The sequence below is a fragment of the Saccopteryx bilineata genome, chromosome 2 (genome assembly GCF_036850765.1).
Source record: "Saccopteryx bilineata isolate mSacBil1 chromosome 2, mSacBil1_pri_phased_curated, whole genome shotgun sequence".
Classification (NCBI taxonomy): Eukaryota; Metazoa; Chordata; class Mammalia; order Chiroptera; family Emballonuridae; genus Saccopteryx; species Saccopteryx bilineata.
The window spans coordinates 277,824,324-277,841,337 of record NC_089491.1 but is presented as its reverse complement, the minus strand read 5'-3'; the positions used below and the strand labels follow the sequence as shown (position 1 = coordinate 277,841,337).

General features: G+C 51.7%; 1 protein-coding gene across 3 annotated transcripts in view; it reads right to left on the bottom strand.

Annotated features, from left to right (window-relative positions):
* Nucleotides 1-16,199, bottom strand: part of UAP1 (UDP-N-acetylglucosamine pyrophosphorylase 1) — a 29,725-nt gene extending 13,526 nt beyond the window's left edge. For 2 of the 3 annotated variants that reach the window (XM_066261009.1, XM_066261011.1), the window contains exons 1-3: nucleotides 16,099-16,199; nucleotides 9,293-9,627; nucleotides 1,634-1,838 (exon numbers count right to left, since the gene is read on the bottom strand). In XM_066261009.1, coding sequence (XP_066117106.1) covers nucleotides 1,634-1,838; nucleotides 9,293-9,627; nucleotides 16,099-16,154 — 596 coding nt within the window. In that variant the 5' untranslated portion in view covers nucleotides 16,155-16,199. Of the gene's footprint in view, nucleotides 1-1,633; nucleotides 1,839-9,292; nucleotides 9,628-12,420; nucleotides 12,577-16,098 lie in introns of those variants that run through there. The other variant, XM_066261010.1, reaches the window with a different exon arrangement.
* Between the last annotated feature and the right edge of the window lie 815 nt (nucleotides 16,200-17,014).

Here is a 17,014-nt window from a genome sequence, read left to right as displayed (position 1 = left end):
ACCCTGGACTTCCTGAGAGGGGAGCTGCTTCTGCCACCGTCACCCGTCCTTGGGCATAAACCAAGTCTAGTAACAACACTGAGCCTGCTTCCAACAACAGACAGCCTACGACTGGATTAAAAATTCCTTCTAAATAAAGAGAGAGAAAGGGTAACTGTGATACATTCTGGTGATTGCTTGCGGCTCTTTTTGTTAACATTTTGAAATGGAATCAGGGCTTTGTTCACCCTTCACCTTTCATTTAAAATCATAAGAGTTTCATTAGACCCTTCTGTTGTCACAAAAATCCAGCATGTCCAAAGTGGCAAAAAAGAAAAAAAATTGGCCTAAAACTAGCACCTAGAAGCAGACACTCAAATACTACTATCTTTTGGATGAATCAATGAAGAAAATGGCACCAACTCCCACCAAGCAGGCACCTGTCTCTTTGACAAACTGCCATGGGCTCCGAGATCCGGCACTGAAGGCTCCGGTGTGATTAGACAATGACAACAAAACCATGCTCAGGGAAACAGGGCTTGAGTTGTGAGGAGAGAACATGACCACTGGAGGCCTGGGCTATGCAGGCCGCTTAGAACACAGGCGTCCCTCAAAAGTCCTCGAAAGGATCAAGATAAAACCAGTTGCCCGGGCAGCAGGCCAGCAGTGTGGGAGGAGTTAGGAGGTCGGGAGAGCCACAAGGGGCCCGCTGGGAGGCGGCAGAGAGCTTCAAGACCACACTCCAAGTCAGGAGACTCTCCAGGGGGAGCTGAGGACACATAGCTGCCTCTTCTGGGCTACTTGCTGACATGGGGTCCAGGCAGAAGGACAGAGAAGCCAGCAGAACCTTTTCTGACCACATGGGGCGAAAGAGCAAGAGTAGGGACCTGAGGAATCTCACACTCACAGCTGGGTGCCCCTCAAAACATGCTAACATCCAAAGCTAGGGAACATCACAGACGTGTAACAAGCAGAGCTGAGTTTCCCACCATCTCAGTGCTAGGGGCGGCCCTCTGGTCAGGGAGGCCCTCTGGCAGGGGTGGGGCCTTCTAGTGGGGGGTCCTCTGGCGGGGAAGTGGGGTGGGGGAGGACTGAGAACTCGCCTACCAGCAGACCAAGCCCCAGCCTGGCCACCGCAGAGAAGTCAGTGGAGCTTCCAGCTGGGGGGGGGGGGGGCGGGGGGCACATAACCTGGCATTTAAGTACATGGTTCCTGGAGAGACCACTGAAGGTAGACCTGTGCTGTGCTGTCGTGGAACTTCGGACACTGGAGGTAAGGGAGGCTGAGATGCTCACAGAGAGAGAGGAGATAGGACAGGGAGTCTGAGTGGCAGTGGCTCTCTCAGCAATCACAAGGAAACAGCAGAGTGACGCCCCCAGGTCCCAATCAGCAATCCCACAGAGACCAACCACCAGCTGGTATGTGGTTCCCAGACTGCGGAAACCCACAGGCACCCACAGGGGCTCAGGTCAGGACGTGGAAGGTGGAGTGAGCCCACACGGACCTCTATGACCACAGTGACCACCTATCTGCTAGAACACATTTTGAATTAACATCTACAGTAACATGAAGTATGCCTGCATGTGAATAAAGTACACATGCATTCTGAATATCTCAAACAACACAAGCTGGGCCACCCAACCAGGCTCTTACCATGGAATGCGGCATCTGTTGCCATAGCGTTTCTCAGCCAACTGCTGAAGCTTCAGGATACGCTCTGCTTGAATCTGGAAGAGAGTCTTGTGGGAAGGCAGACCCACATCATACATCCCCTTGGGGTATGCCACACCGAGCCGCGTCCCCTGCCCGCCAGCCAGAAGGAGAACAGCCACTTTGTTCTGGGAGATCTGCAGAAGTCCTAGGGAAGAAGACACTGGGTCACCACCTCTGCAGCCAGCGCTCAGGATGAAACCCTAAGGGAGAAGCAGTCACCCTCCCACCTACGGTATGGTGAACAGTCCTGGGTGACTCTCCCATTGATGAAAACATTTGTATTACTAACAAACTAGTTCATATGACCCAGCCACACACCAAGCACACATAATACCCTTAACGAACAATCTTCTTAGTGAACAATCTTCTTCCTGATCATGTGGGAAGGCAAAGACCAAGAGATGTCACCAACATTTTACGAGCACCGGACCACTTCTGAGGTGTGGCAAGTCAAGCAAGAGACAGGACGAAAGAAGACACCTCACTACAGGGTGAACCACGAAGCTCTTAATTAACTTACCTCCAGCCTCTCAATAATCAGTGACAGAGAATTAATTAACGAACATGCTAACATTCTCGGCACACTACCATCTCGTCAACGTACAGGAAAGCGGCCTCAGTCAGGAAAGCCGTGTGTGCAGCACAGGGGTGGGCAGCCAGGCTCTGAAGTCAGGCCCCAGGGGTCTGCCTGCGAAACCACAGGAAGAGGCTGGGAGTGATGGGAGAGCTGTCCCTGGGCTGGGGAGGTGGTCTCATGGGAGGGAAAATGTGTTAAAGCTCCCAAGAGTGGTACTTCATCATATATAGTATAATTATACTTCAACAAAATTTATTAAAATGCCTTTTTTTTTTAACTGGTCACCTACAGCAGCAGCAAGACATGATTTACTTCTGCTGCTGCAAGCACGTCAGACGTCACTAGCTGAATATTCAGCAGTAAGGAACAACCAAACATAATGCATGGGTAGAATTATTACCCTTTAAATCAAAATAAATTCAAGATGGACTTAAGATCCAAATGCAAGCAAGTATTCTTAAAGCACAGAGGCTCTCAGTTTGGATTCTTTATTTTTTTTTAAACATCCAAATCTCGCTGTCTGCCATTACTCTAGAGCTGTCTGTCTCCCCACCACTCTGTGGGCAGCCTCAGAACCGCAGGGCAGGTGACCTGGGGGAACGGAGCCAGGATAGCCGCAACCTGACAGATGAAATCAACCTGTGATTGATGCTTCTTGTTCTTGTTTCCTGAATTTCACACTTTTCATTGAAATTCTCAGAAAGCAGCTATAGGCTAAAGCTAGGGGTGGGGGTGGGGGGTAGTGAGTATCAATGATTATTTTCATATCCTTAGGCAATATGCATTTGTCTAATTTACCAACTTCGTGCTTTATGTGTTTCTGATACATTATACCTGTACATCAAGAACTTAAGGTAACAGTCTAAACAAGTTTATTATGAAATGAGAACTGTTCTAGTCCTGATTGTGCACTGTCTTCATTAGAAAACAAGTACAGTCCAAGGACATTATTCAGAAACTTTCTACATTTTTTCAATTAAAAAACACCTCAGACCTTTCCCTAACTTTCCCCTTTGGTATACAGAGCTGACGTCAGCCACCCGAGCCAGGGCCTCCGCCCTGCTACCCCAGGGCCTCTCTCACCACGCCCAGACAGCTGGTGGGCACGTGGCAGCTCCCTCCTGGTTAGGGCCACACGTCTTCCCATCTCCTGTTTCTTTCTTGCCCTTCTCTTTCCCACCCAGTTCACTAGAGACTGGGCTGCCTCTTTTCAATCTCTTACCTACCCCCCTACATGGAGAGAAGAGATGCTGAGCCGGGAGGAGCCCACGCTCCCCCAAACTTGCCAAACACTGATATTTCCAACAGCATTCCGAATCCACGTCCCACTGCAGCCCCATTACCGCACAAACCGTAGACGGACTGGCACGAAGCCACGTGAAGGGAGCGGTTTTGAAAATGGCTATCCATGTGCCGATTTCCTGGGCTGTCAGAGGATCCTGGTTTCTGGGGAATCGATCTAATTCTGCTGTCACCAACCTGACAGCAGCTGTCTTTTAGAACACGGGCCCACAGCCCCTCGCCTACGGCCGCGGGTCCTGTTTGTCTCAGGATACAGAGCTCTTCACGCTGCAAACAAGGAACCCGGCACACACACTGCGTGTCTACCTGACCCCTGGCAGGTTGGCTGCAGCACACAGAAACCACAGTGAAGTGCGATAAGCAGGCTCGTCAGCCGTCTTGTGACTACAACGTCTCAGTTCTGCATTAAGACCTATAGATGGATGATCGGTCAGGCTGGACCATGCGCCTCACCACACCTGTCAGAATCAGAGCTGCATCTCCACCTTGCTCCAAGTCCCCGTTTTCCTGCACTGCGCGTGCGCAGTGAACCTTCACGCAGCGCATGCGCCTTCACGCAGCACCTGCGTCATTACGCAGGTCGTGCATCGTCACGCAGGGCCACAATGGGCGTGCACCGTCAAACAGCGCATGTGTCCCAGTCATTTCACTGCAGATGTGGCTCGAGCCACACTTCCTGCGTCCCCTCTCTGCAGTCCTGGGGCACCTGCCATGAAAGGTCAGAGCCCGGCAGCCCTGTCCTGCTTGCCAGCTGGACACCCAGCGCACGTCAGGCACTCCACGGGCCCCAGCCAGGTAACCGAAAACCCTGTGTGAACGTCCTCTCGCTTGGATCAGTGCCCTAGAGTTTTCGCAGGCGTCCCCAAACTACGGCCCCCTGAGGCCATTTATCCAGCCTCCCACCGCACTTCTAGAAGGGGCACCTCTTTCGTTGGTGGTCAGTGAGAGGAGCATTGTATGTGGCAGCCCTCCAACGGTTTGAGGGACAGTGAACTGGCGCCCTGTGTAAAAAGTTTGGGGACCCCTGGTAGGGCCTAGACGACTGCATCCCCCCAGCTTTCCGAATGCGCCCATTCTAAAGCCTTGCTCCCCGGCACCTCACAAGGGCCTCATGCTTTGTTCAGATAAAAGGTGCATGCTTGGCGTCCGGTGCCCGCATCTGCCAGACTTTCCCCAGATCTCTTCTCGGTCTGTGGGCGTGTCTCACGAGCAGCCCTGAGGGGCGCCCACCAGGCACACGTGCAATGCACCTGCACTGCCCTCTCCGGCTGCGCACCCCATGTGCAAGCAGACAGCAACTGGGGACCCGGCCTGCTGCACTCCAGAACAAACGCGGCCGGCCATGGCCAGGTCGGCATGATCAAGTTGCAGGAACCCACTTCAACAGGGCAGTGAGTATTAAAACTAGGTCGCGAACGTCAGTGTCCCTCTCACAGTGAGACACGTACTGCCTGACATCAGCGCCAGCAGAACTCAGTAAGCCTTTTATTATGGGGCCGTAATCCCTGACTTCAAACTGTATGTGACAACAAACGTCATATGGGAGACTGCACCCACCTAAAAACGTCATCTGAGTATAAATGTACCTATTCCACGTGCCAACTAGGAAATGGTGAACTTCCGATTCTAAATCTGCAGAAACATGAAAAAACCCCTGAAGAATACACCTCTCTACCATCCTTTCTATCTTCCCCTTAGAGGCAGCAGAGTTCTAGTGTCTCCTGCAGAAGGCACCTCAACAGACCCGGGCAGAGTGAGCCACCTCTGGGCGGCAATCCACACTCCCCTCAGCCTGGTGTCACCAGCACGTTTCCTGGCAACATCTACAGAAAACAGGAGAGTTTACAGTGACGTGTCACAGCTCTAATGCTTCCTGGTCACTTCCGGTTTGGACGAGTTCCTCTCCTGCACCTTGACGTGGGCACCTGCCTGTCTCTGGGAGGACGTACAGATGCTGCCCTGGGGGCTGCTAGCCTGGCCACTTAGGTTGTCAGATCCAGCTCAGGACAGGGAAACAGGCCACTCAACCAAGAGAGAAGAGGGGAGTGAGGGAGTCAGAGCAGTGAAACCATGACTTCACAGATGAACTATTTCCCCCAGAATGTTAGGCACTCTTTTAAGCCATTTGTTAAACAGACCAATGAAGAAAAACTCTGTTTGCGCCAGTTTTAGTTATTGGGGGATGACTGTGAATTTCGTTAGGTATAAAAATGACACTGTGAGCAGTAAGAAAATGTCCAGATGCATAAAGAAGCTACTGAACTATATACGAGGATAAACTAACATTGAAGTTGGAGGTTTGCCCCAAAATACTACAGCAAAGAAAAGATGGATAAAGGAAAAGTAGCAAGCTTTTGATAATTTTTAATTGAGGTGATGCATATGCAGGAGTTCATTATACTCTTTTTCTCTCTACATATTTGTTTCAAAATATGCTTGAAATTTTTCATAATAACTAAAACTTAAAGCAGGCTACAAGATTATACACAAACCATAATTTGTGTCTGTAAGAAAATACTATAAATTATTACTACTGAGTATTTATCTCTGGATTGTGGGATGGCAGAAACTCCTATTTTTACCTCTGTGATTTTTTATTAGTTTCCAACTTCTCTAAAATCAGCATATGTTTACTTTTAAAATAAAACAAATCCATTAAAAATGTCACTCCACTAAATCTCAGAAAATGTCAAGGAGGTCACTTATGACCACATTTTTCCAGACAACCCGCAGGCAGAAAAGGCTACTACTAAATACTGATTTGCTATTACCCAAAATTGGAAGATTCTTTCGTGCTTAGTCCAAGCACACATTTATTTTAAAAAGAATGGAGGGTGGGGTGTTTATTAAGCAAATATATTTTCCCAGTATGAGTGTCTTTACTAAAATGACTTCTGATCGAAGCCTCTACTTCTCTCTTAAGCTCGACTTTGTAGGACAAGGACAGACTTTTTGATTGCTTCTTCACAACTGGCCAGAACACTTCAAAGATTAACCTGAAAGAAGATCTCTCTTCCACAAGGAGCACTGTGGTCATGTAGGCATAGATCTTTCAGAAATAACTTTCCACTGTGGGTGTCACTCCGTCTACTGTCGTGCCAACAGCCACCACATCACAGTGGTAACCTCTGCCCTTTGAAAACGTCCTGCGAAACCTCATGTTGTTATGAATTTGCACACAGTGGGAGTTTCTGGCTAAGTGAAAAGGATGGAATGTCAATGACAAAGTCTCCTTCTCCACTCTGCCATTTCAGCCACAAATAAACACTGTTCCCTTGACATTCAGCCAAAAGGAAGTTTGCTTTGTACCTTCTTACACTGAGCTAGGTTGTAATATTCCAGCCTTTAGTTCAGATGGAAAGTCGTAAATGTAGACTAGATTTCCAACAAAAAAAGTCATTAAAAAAAAGACTCAAATAAAGAGGAAACCTTGATAGTTAGTTGCTCATGGTGCTCATTTTACAAGTCAGAGCTTTGGATTTCCATAGGAGCTCATGCTAAGACTCCATCCCCATAAAATGGCGAGAGGAAATTCGCCAATGGGATGCTCAAGAGCAAGAGGAGGCCGGTGTGGCTTTGGCGAGAGGAGCAGCCTCTCCGAAATGCAGAGGGAGGAAAGATTGTCTAATTGACGGTCAGCAGGGGTCACTGGGCCACTGGGGCTCTCCATCCACGGAGGCCATCTGCAAGCCACTCTCAGCAGCGAGGTCAACCATTAGCAAGCATGTCAGAGCTGCAAGGGCCCTCTTACAGATCATCCAACTATATAGCTTCAGTGTTTTTTCATTTCTAACCTTTTTTTTTTTTTTTTTTTTTTTGTATTTTTCTGAAGCTGGAAATGGGGAGAGATAGTCAGACAGACTCCCGCATGCGCCCGACCGGGATCCACCCGGCACGCCCACCAGGGGCGACGCTCTGCCCACCAGGGGGTGATGCTCTGCCCCTCCAGGGCGTCGCTCTGCCGCGACCAGAGCCACTCTAGCACCTGGGGCAGAGGCCAAGGAGCCATCCCCAGCGCCTGGGCCATCTTTTGCTCCAATAGAGCCTTGGCTGCGGGAGGGGAAGAGAGAGACAGAGAGGAAGGAGGGGGGGTGGAGAAGCAAATGGGCGCTTCTCCTGTGTGCCCTGGCCAGGAATCGAACCCGGGTCCCCCGCACGCCAGGCCGACACTCTACCGCTGAACCAACCAGCCAGGGCCATCTCTAACCTCTTTTGAATAAAACATTAAACAGGTCAAGTAGAACCGCTCCTCTACTGGGAGGTGGAAGGAAGAAGAGGTTGGAGACCCACTTGTTCAGACCCCACTCCTCTGCCCTACACAAGAGTTTCCTGGGAAAGAACCCCTGAAGCTCTTAGGAACACCGTTTGAAAAGCAGTAAGTCTGTAAGCCCAGAGCTAGAGATACAGAAGCTATAGAGAAGGCCGAGGATGGCAGTTACCTATCTTTTTCTGTGAGGGGCCGGGAGTGGGGGAAAGTGGAAGACAAAATAAAAGAGCCACCATGTGGGTGTGGGTGTGGCACAGTTCCAGACTGTGAGATTAGATCTCTAACATTGTTGCATGTGGAGAAAAATAAACAAGGACCTAATCAAGTACTAGGTGGGAGAGGGAGCAAATATTGATACACAGATCTGAGGAAGTGGCTATAATGTAACTTCCCTAGAGCGTTCTTCTCATTTTGTTACTACTTTTGCAATAATGTTTTGTTTTGTTTTTTTAAAGGAAGGCAATAGAATTAGCCCAATCTGCTTACTGAGAAAACAAGGTCCAGACCTGACAGGAGATTGTACAACACTCCAGGGCCTGGCTGCAACACTCAGTCAACCTTTCACTTACAGAGGAGTGGATTGTAAAACCTTTTAACTCTACCAAAGAAACGCCACTTGAGCTATTTTGCCATTCTCAAAGGCATTAGTACTAGTTATGGGCGCAGAGTTCATGACCAACCGGTTTTAGAAGAAAAAGTATTGGGCAATTCAGCAAACAACCAACTAATCACTCACAACCCTGCTGTGAGTGCTACCTGACATACAGCCAAGCAGGATACGGCATGACTGCCCTGCAGGTGTATCCACAGCGCAGTGCAGACAGACACAAGCAACATTCACCCCAGGCGGGGAGAAAGAGAAGGGGGACAGATAACTACAACTCAGGACCCAGATGACCTGTCGTGGGTCAGCATGTGCATGGGGAGCTTAGAGCAGGAGTGTGAGTTCCCACATGGCAGGGCTCCAGGGGACGGCCCCGTAGGTGGCTCCGAGGCCGGCCTCCTCAGGTAAGCACTCACAGAGGCAGGAAAGGCACAGCGGATGTGGAGAGAGGAGAGCAAGCCGGCATGGCCAGCCCGTGCAGACAGCAGCGAGGAGACAGGGCTGCAAGTGCACACACGGGCCGAGGGGGGCGGGATTTGGTTCAAGCAGCGTCAACATGTCACTTGTGTTACAGGAAGGGAAACCTAGAAGTACGAACCGTGAGGAAGGGACCGTGGCAATGGAAGACTTGAATGAGAAGAGGCTCACATCGGGCCCCAGGAATGAACCGAGAATGAGGGACCAACAACAGGAGACACTGCATAGGTCTTGGTGACAACTCGTTACTTTCCGAGGGTCACCTGGTTGAACATAGCACGAGAGTCCCAATGTGAAGTACAGAGCTCAGTGAGTTGACCAGTGTAGCGCGTCCCACAATAAACCTCAGAACCGCCATTCCCATGCCAGTACCTTCACTCTCCCAGGCCTGGAGCTTGTCTTGGTCCCTAGTCGCACTGCCCAGTGCCTCGCGGGGGACGGGTCCCATACGCGCGTCCACCTTCTCTTGCTGAGAGGACTGGTTAAATCCTTCAGTGGCCTTTTGGAAGAAGACATTCAGCTCCTCAAAGTTCATGCCCTGGAGCTCTGCATAGAGTTCTGCTCGCTGGGCCTCTTCCAGCTCGTTCCAGAACTGCAGCAGGTGCTCCTGCCTGGCTCTGGACAGCCTGAGTTTGAGGTCATCTATATTCATGATGCTCTGGAAGCCAAGCTTTCGTGAAGACAGGGGTGTGACTGCACCTACAAACCTACAAGAGAAAAGGAACAAGCAGCAGATCAAAGTCCAACCTCAACACAGATGGGTTTTTCCTATTAAAAAAAAAATAAGTACATTAAAAAACAACAACAAAAAAACACCTTGCTTGACCAGGCGGTGCTGGTGCAGTGGATAAAGCGTCAGACTGGGAGGCCCAAGTTCGAGACCCCGAGGTCGCCAGCTTGAGCATGGGCTCATCTGGTTTGAGCAATGCTCACCAGTTTGGACCCAAGGTCGCTGGCTTGAGCAAGAGGTTACTCGGTCTGCTGAAGGCCCGCGGTCAAGGCACATATGAGAAAGCAATCAATGAACAACTAAGGTGTTGCAACGAAAAACTGATGATTGATGCTTCTCATCTCTCTACGTTCCTATCTGTCTGCCCCTATCTATCCCTCTCTGACTCTTGTCTGAAAAAAAAAAAAATCCAAAAAATAAACACCTTGATGTTGAAATATGAATGTCTACCTTTCCATCATGCTATCTGTAAGACCTCAAAAGTGTAAGACAACAGCTGGCATTACGCGCCAAGCCCTGCCCTGAGCACTTCACCAGCACAGTCTCATTCAATTTCAAGAACTCTGTGACAGAGGTTCGATTATGGTCATTACTTTCAGTGACTGAGCTGGGACATTAGCACGCATAGACAGACTCCCTGAACTGCCCTCTCCTCTGTTCTATTCCTCTAACCACCATGCTACTACGGAGAGAACACCTGACAGCCTAGTATTTCAGGTGCTCTCCTTCCATCTCTAATGATGGCAATAACTCTGTTGCAGTCAGAATACAACCAAGTTGAGAGGATATGGACCACCCATAATCATGAAAGACACCTTTTATTTCAATAGGAACTTCTGCAGAAAAGGGATAAAAAAAACATGTCCATTATCTTTACTAAGAACTGAACCTTGAGAGGATAAGCAAGACAGAGTACAACTTTTTAAAGCGCATTCTGTGACAACAGAGCAAAAGTTAAACTGCCTAGCACTGGAAAGTAAGAGAATGAGAAAACAGTCAAGTCCACGCCTAATATAGAAAAACAAGAGTTCACAATGGAAGTGCACACCACCATGCCTGGAGGGCTGAGCAGGTGACACAGGTGAGATCAGGAACAGGTGGCCACCAGGAGGCATGTGAGAGGCAGAGCAATGAAGAGTGGGCATGTTATGTGGAATGCTGGGAAGGGAGGTGGGCAGGGCTAAACCGTGAAGGGCCCTGAGAACTAAGGAGAGATTTTAAACCAGACTGTGGGTAATAGGAAGCCAGGAGCGGGTTTGTGAAGAGGCAGGGACTGTGGAAGGAAGCAGAGGCAGAGGATGACCGGAGCAGGGAAACACCTGAAAAGAAACGCAGGTCCAGTGACCCAAGGTGGGGACATGACGAGCTGCGGAGGAAGGGAGAGCGGAAAGAGAAACTGTGAGGTCACCACAGGGCATCACTGGGCTGGGGCGGCTCAGCTTAGACACGAAGGACGGAGGGAAAGCCAGCACCCTGGACACAGCCCACGATGTCCCACTGTGAGGGACAGCGAAAGGCAGAGTCCATGCAGCGCAAACAGTTCCGCCCAAGCAAGACCACACCAGTCACCAGGCACACGCACCGTGACAACAGTCCCGACAGCTTGCAGACCCATGCGTTTACCCCTCAGAACAACTGCAGGTGCGGCCACGGGCATTGCTCTAGGGGACGCAGTGGAGCCACAGAGACCACCTGCCCAAGGCCCCAAACTACTGATCGAGCTGGGCTTCCAACTTCCACATACTCCCAAATTCATGCTCTCGACCGACGAGCGACACTGCCCCTCAGGAGAGAGAAGGCTGACTCCGTGTGCACATGTGTGTGTGTGTGTGAAAGGTGGTAAAAGAGAGAACACGTTATTCACACTGCATTTATTCAGAAATATACACACAACTGATGTCCTTCGATCTGACTCTCTTTGCAAAAATGTCAGTGAAACAGAAAGGAAGAAAACGCACAGGACATGTAGGCAAGGAACTTTACAGGACAGGTAAATAAATACTTTATTTTAAATAGCATTATTACTCTTTGTTCCATATTGGGCAGGTAAATCCAAACCAGAAATTTCTTAAGAGTAATTTTAACTAGTGTCCACTCAAAAATAAACTTGGGAAAAATATCATCAGCCAATAGAGACAGACACATAACTTCTAGATACTTTTCTTTTAAGTAGTTGCCCCCCAAACTGAAGCGACAGACTGGCCCCATGATTCCTCATATAAAATCAATTCCCAATTATATCAGCATATAAGACTTGAGTGTGTGTATTCCCAACTTATATTTTGCTTTGTTATTTAGATTTACTCAGGGACAGAATACTTTGAGCAGGAAATGAATGATACCACCTGTAAACTACACTTGGCAAGTTACCACTGATTCCTAACCACACTAAGGCTATACCGTGGAAGGAAAATGAAAGCTTGCTATCACTGGAACCCAGCTCTAGCTTGCTGTCACCAAAGACCCTAACCCTCCCTCCACATCCATCCTTTAGTTGGTCCTATTTCCAGGGACCCAGCCACACTCAGAGACTCCTCACACACTCCAGCCTGAGGTGAGTCTTTATAGGTTTGGGAACCAAACAGAACTGTTACTCCCGACTCTACTGCTTGGGCCAAGTAGCAGACACGTTCAACTCTGATATCTTTATTGGTAAAATGGGGACAGTGAAATTTCCCTTGCAAGGTTCAAAGGCATACATAAAATAATCCTTACAACCAATGAGAACTGAGGCTCAAAAAAACAAGGTCATCTGTGCAACGCTACTTACCTTGTAGAGAGAATAGGCATTTAAACTCTGACCCTAATAAACGTCTCTCATAAACGCAGAGGAAATACTAACAATTCAGCTCAACGTCCCACGTACAGTTGGAGGCAGCAACCAGTGTGGGCTCCGAGGTCAGACTGGCTGGGGTCATGTCCCAGCTCCCCTGTCCCCTAACTTCATGATCTTGAGTGAATTACTTCATCTTCCTGCCTCGATTTTCCTCATCCACAAAGTCAGGATGAAGACATTACCTGCCTATAAGGTGAAGAGGATGGACATGTCAATACAGTGCAACGCAGTCAAACCAGCACCTGGCACCCGGGAAGCCCACTCTACGTGTGGCAGTACGTGGATGAGGTGTGCTCCCGTCCACTGAGGTACAGCCTCCCGAACACAAGGACGGTGCTATCGGAGTCAGGCCTCGCAGGATGGAAAGAAGTTTGCCAAGATGAAGAACCAAGGGAAAGGTGCAGTCAGAACAGGATGGAAAATAATCAAGTAAATAACTGTTCTCAAGGCACATGGCGGAGCTGCTACTTCTGCCGAATGGAAGCACCTCTCACCTGAGTGAGTGAGAGGGTTCCTCTGAACGTCTCCATGAGTGAGCAAAGACACACTGAGAACTTTAGAAGGAAAGCCGATGACGTGTCGTTGCCATTCATTCACTCAACAAGTACTTCATGAGCGTGACACTCTGCCGGGCGCTCTCTCCCCTCCCCCCACCCCAGTGACGGACTCGGCCGTGAGCAGAGCACCAACGTGCAGGTCCACACTCCAGGACGGGAGGCAGACGGTCATGCCGAACATCTGCCGTGTGCTGTGGGGAGCGCAGTGAAGAGCATAGCGGGGAGGGAGGCCTCGCTGAGACTCAGCAAACACAGCTGATGGTCAGCATCTTGGGAGGAGCCTCCAGGCGGAGGGGGCGGGGCTGCAGGAGCAGGAGCTGCAGGACTGCCCTTGCTTGGCCTGTTCAAAGAAGGGATGCAGCGGGAGCCAAGTGACACAGTTCAGGGGGACTGAATGAGGCTGGAGAAATGAGCAGGGATCACTTCGAGTAGGGCTCTGTGGTCACGGCAAGGACGAGGGAGTTTGGGAGGCCATTGGGGGTTTGGAGCAGGGCCACGTCTTGGTCTGATTCCGGTTTTAAAGGGTCACTGCGCTGCTGTATGGGGGAAATGACCATAGTGAAGGCCAAAGCGGAGCCTGCGGACCATTAGGGAACTACTGAGTTGTCCAGATGACAGATGACAGTGGTTCCACACAATGAGGTTTGGGTCATGTACTGAGGGCGGAGGGAGAGAACCACAGGCATCAGCAAAAATGACTCCAGGTGGTGTCCCATGGACTGAGGCAGGGACACGCAGGGCAGGCGCAGACTTAGGGACCTGAGTGTAGAGTGGAGGAAACCATCTCCACTTTGGGTCACGGTCAGTCTGCGATGCACATTAGACATCCAAGTGGAAATGCTGACAAAACGCAAAACATAGTCATCTGGCGTTCAGAGGTCAGCTGCATACAGGACACCAGTTACGGGTTCCACGAGATCCCCAGAGAGGGCAGGCAGCCACAAGAGCAAGGAGCCAGCAGATGGAGCCTGGGGCTCACTGAGGTAGTAGAAGACATTCCTGTTGACACACACAGGTTCCAGGAGATACAATATGTTGCTGTTACTTCATTATGAAAGTTCACTACATTAAAGAGATGGCTGAGAGAGACAGGTTTATATGAAACTGGGTTCCCAGCAATGGGGTCCTTCCTGAGGTTGAGGGAGCTCAGCAGGGAGTCTCGTGATTGGAGAACAGAATGTCCCAGTCCCTGGTACCACCCTCTCCCCCCTGGACCCTGTGTAAATTGTTTCCCTTCCCTGTGTGCACTCTTCCTCATGCAGGTGACACCACCTGCCTTTGTCACCCAAGCCCCTGAATGGACAGTCCACAGTGGACAGCGCTGATTCAAATGCACGCAAATGTAGTTTTACAACATTTTAAGACATAAGCCAAACTTTTTAAATGCTTGGGGAAAAGAATCTGTGCAAACAAGACAACTCTGACACCTAGGCCTAGACCACGGGTGCCCGCAGAGTCAGGAAGGTAACCCTTCCTAAGGTAACAAGCATACCTGCATTCTGACAACAATAATGTGCTATGGGTTTTTTTTTTGGGGGGGGGGGTTGTATTTTTCTGAAGTGAGAAGCAGGGAGGCAAAGAGACAAACTCCCACATGCGCCCAACTGGGACCCACCGGCATACCCCCCAGGGGGCGATGCTCTGCTCATCTGGGGCGTTTCTCCATTTTAACCAGAGCCATTCTGGCACCTGAGGCGGAGGCCATGGAGCTGTCCTCAGCACCCAGGCCAACTTTGCTCCAATGTAGCCTTGGCTGAGGGAGGGGGAGAGAGATAGAGAAAGGAGAAGGGGAAGGGTGGAGAAGCAGATGGGTGCCATTCCTGTGTGCCCTGGCCAGGAATGAAACCCAGGACTTCCACACGTCAGGCCGACACTACCACTGAGCCAACTGGCCAGGGCCTATGCTATGATTTTTTGAGGCAGATCTAAGTACCTTGAAGCCACAAAAACAATACAACCTTCTCCACTGATTCTGATAGAGGCGAGGGCGTGGTAAGCAGTAGTGGACAAGATTTCAACCCTGACAATCACAGTCAGAAAATGATGGAGCTCTGTGGTAGAAATGACAGGACCTAATACATGTGTTGACAAAACTGTGGCAAATTGGGCAATCACCTGCAGTTACCAGATACAGCTTTATTAGAGAAATGCAACCCAGTCAATGGTGACGCTTGCCCCCAAAACTGCAGGTGAGCCCCGCATGGCTCTAACAACAGGTGCAGCTCTAACATCCAGTGCAGCTTTGACACTCTAACACCCTGGTGCATCTCTAATACTCGGCTTGGCTCTAACACCCTACCTAACACCCAGCGTGGCTCTAACAACCAGGCGCATCTCTAACACCCGGGCGCGTCTCTAACAACCGGCACAGCTCTAACCCCTGTTAAATCTCTAATCCCTGCAGCAGATCTATCACTGGAGCTCAGTTCTAACACCAGGAGCAATTCTAACACCAGGCGAGTCTCTAACACCCAGTGAGTCTCTGTCAATTGAGCGGCTCTAACAACCGTTAGGTCTCTAACATCCGGAACAGGTCTATCAACCGGGCGCAGCTGTAACGGCGGGCTCAGCTCTAACACCCGGGCGGTACCAACACTCAGTGCAGCTCTGTCACCAGCAGCAACTCTAACACCCGGGCGAGTCTGACTCCAAGCGGGTCTCTAACACCCAGCAAGGCTCTATCACCTGGGGCGGCTCCAACACCCGTTAGAAGTCTGGAACACCCGGCAGGGCTGACCGGGCGCGCGCTCAGAAGGACCAGCACAGCGAGGCCGCAGAGCCCGCCCTCAACTCCCGCCGGGTCCATCTCAAGCCCTTCCCCCGCGGGAGCAGTACCGGACCCGCACGCGTCCCCGCAGTCACTGCGACCTGATGTCACAGTCCCCCCACCACGTGGGGGACACAGCGTTCTCCGCGCCGCGGCCCGGCCCCCGCCCTCGTCCCCGGAGCCCCGACCCCGTCCACGTGTGCCCACCCCGCCACGCACCCTGCCGGGGCCCGCGTACCCCCGCCCGGCCGCCTGTCCCTCCGGGACGACGGGCCTTCGTCCATGTACCTTGGCGCAGCGGCGTCCGCGCGGCTCGGCTTGGCTCGGCGTCGGGCTGCCCTCATATATACCGCGGTCCGGGCGGGCGGGCGGGCGGGCGGCGGAGCGGGCTGGGCCGGGAGCACCGCCCGCCAGCCCGCCCCTCCGGCGCCGGACGACTGCCGCGCAGAGGAAGCGCCCGCCGACACGTCAGCGCCGCGAGCGCGGGGCGGGGCCCGGGTCGTGCGCGTCACTCATCCTGCGGGCCAATAGGGGCGGCCCTGGACTCCGTCACTCGGGCCCCGCCCCCGGCGCGGCGGAGGGGCCCCGCCCACGTGCCACGACCCCGGCGGAGCGCCGGCCGCCTCTCCGCCCAGCCCGATGCCCACAGCGCCCCGGAGGCCTGTCCCTGGATGTTCGGTCCCAAGCGCGTGAGCCCGGGCCTGGTTCCTTTTTGCACAAACAGGCACGAAAAAAGGCAGGACGTGCAAGCCCAGGGATGCGGTATAATGAGGCCGTGGGCGCGCGCCCGGGTCAGCTCTGTGCCACTTGTCGCCTTCACGTGCCCGGGCTGGTGACTCCCGGGCCACCCAGACCGGTGGCAGCCTCGGGCAGGCGCGATTGCCCTGCGGGCCGCGTGCTCAGTGCTCGGCCCTCTGGAGCGGGGAGCGGCGGCTGCACTTCGCTCAGCGCTGCAAGAAGCCCCGCGCGCTGCAATGCCATCAGACAGGACTCACAGCATGCGGGGTGTTGAGCTGCCTTTCTTCCGTCCTGAGCGCCACGTTTCGCTTCCTTTGTCAATTGCAAAACCGTCCCCTGCGTCACAAAACAGGAGAATTCACCCTGGGTGAGTCGTGGTGGTGGTCGACCACACTCATCCGTCCCGACCCCAGAACTCGCCCCATTTATGTGACAAGTGCACGGGGTGAGGCGGGGAGCGCGGATC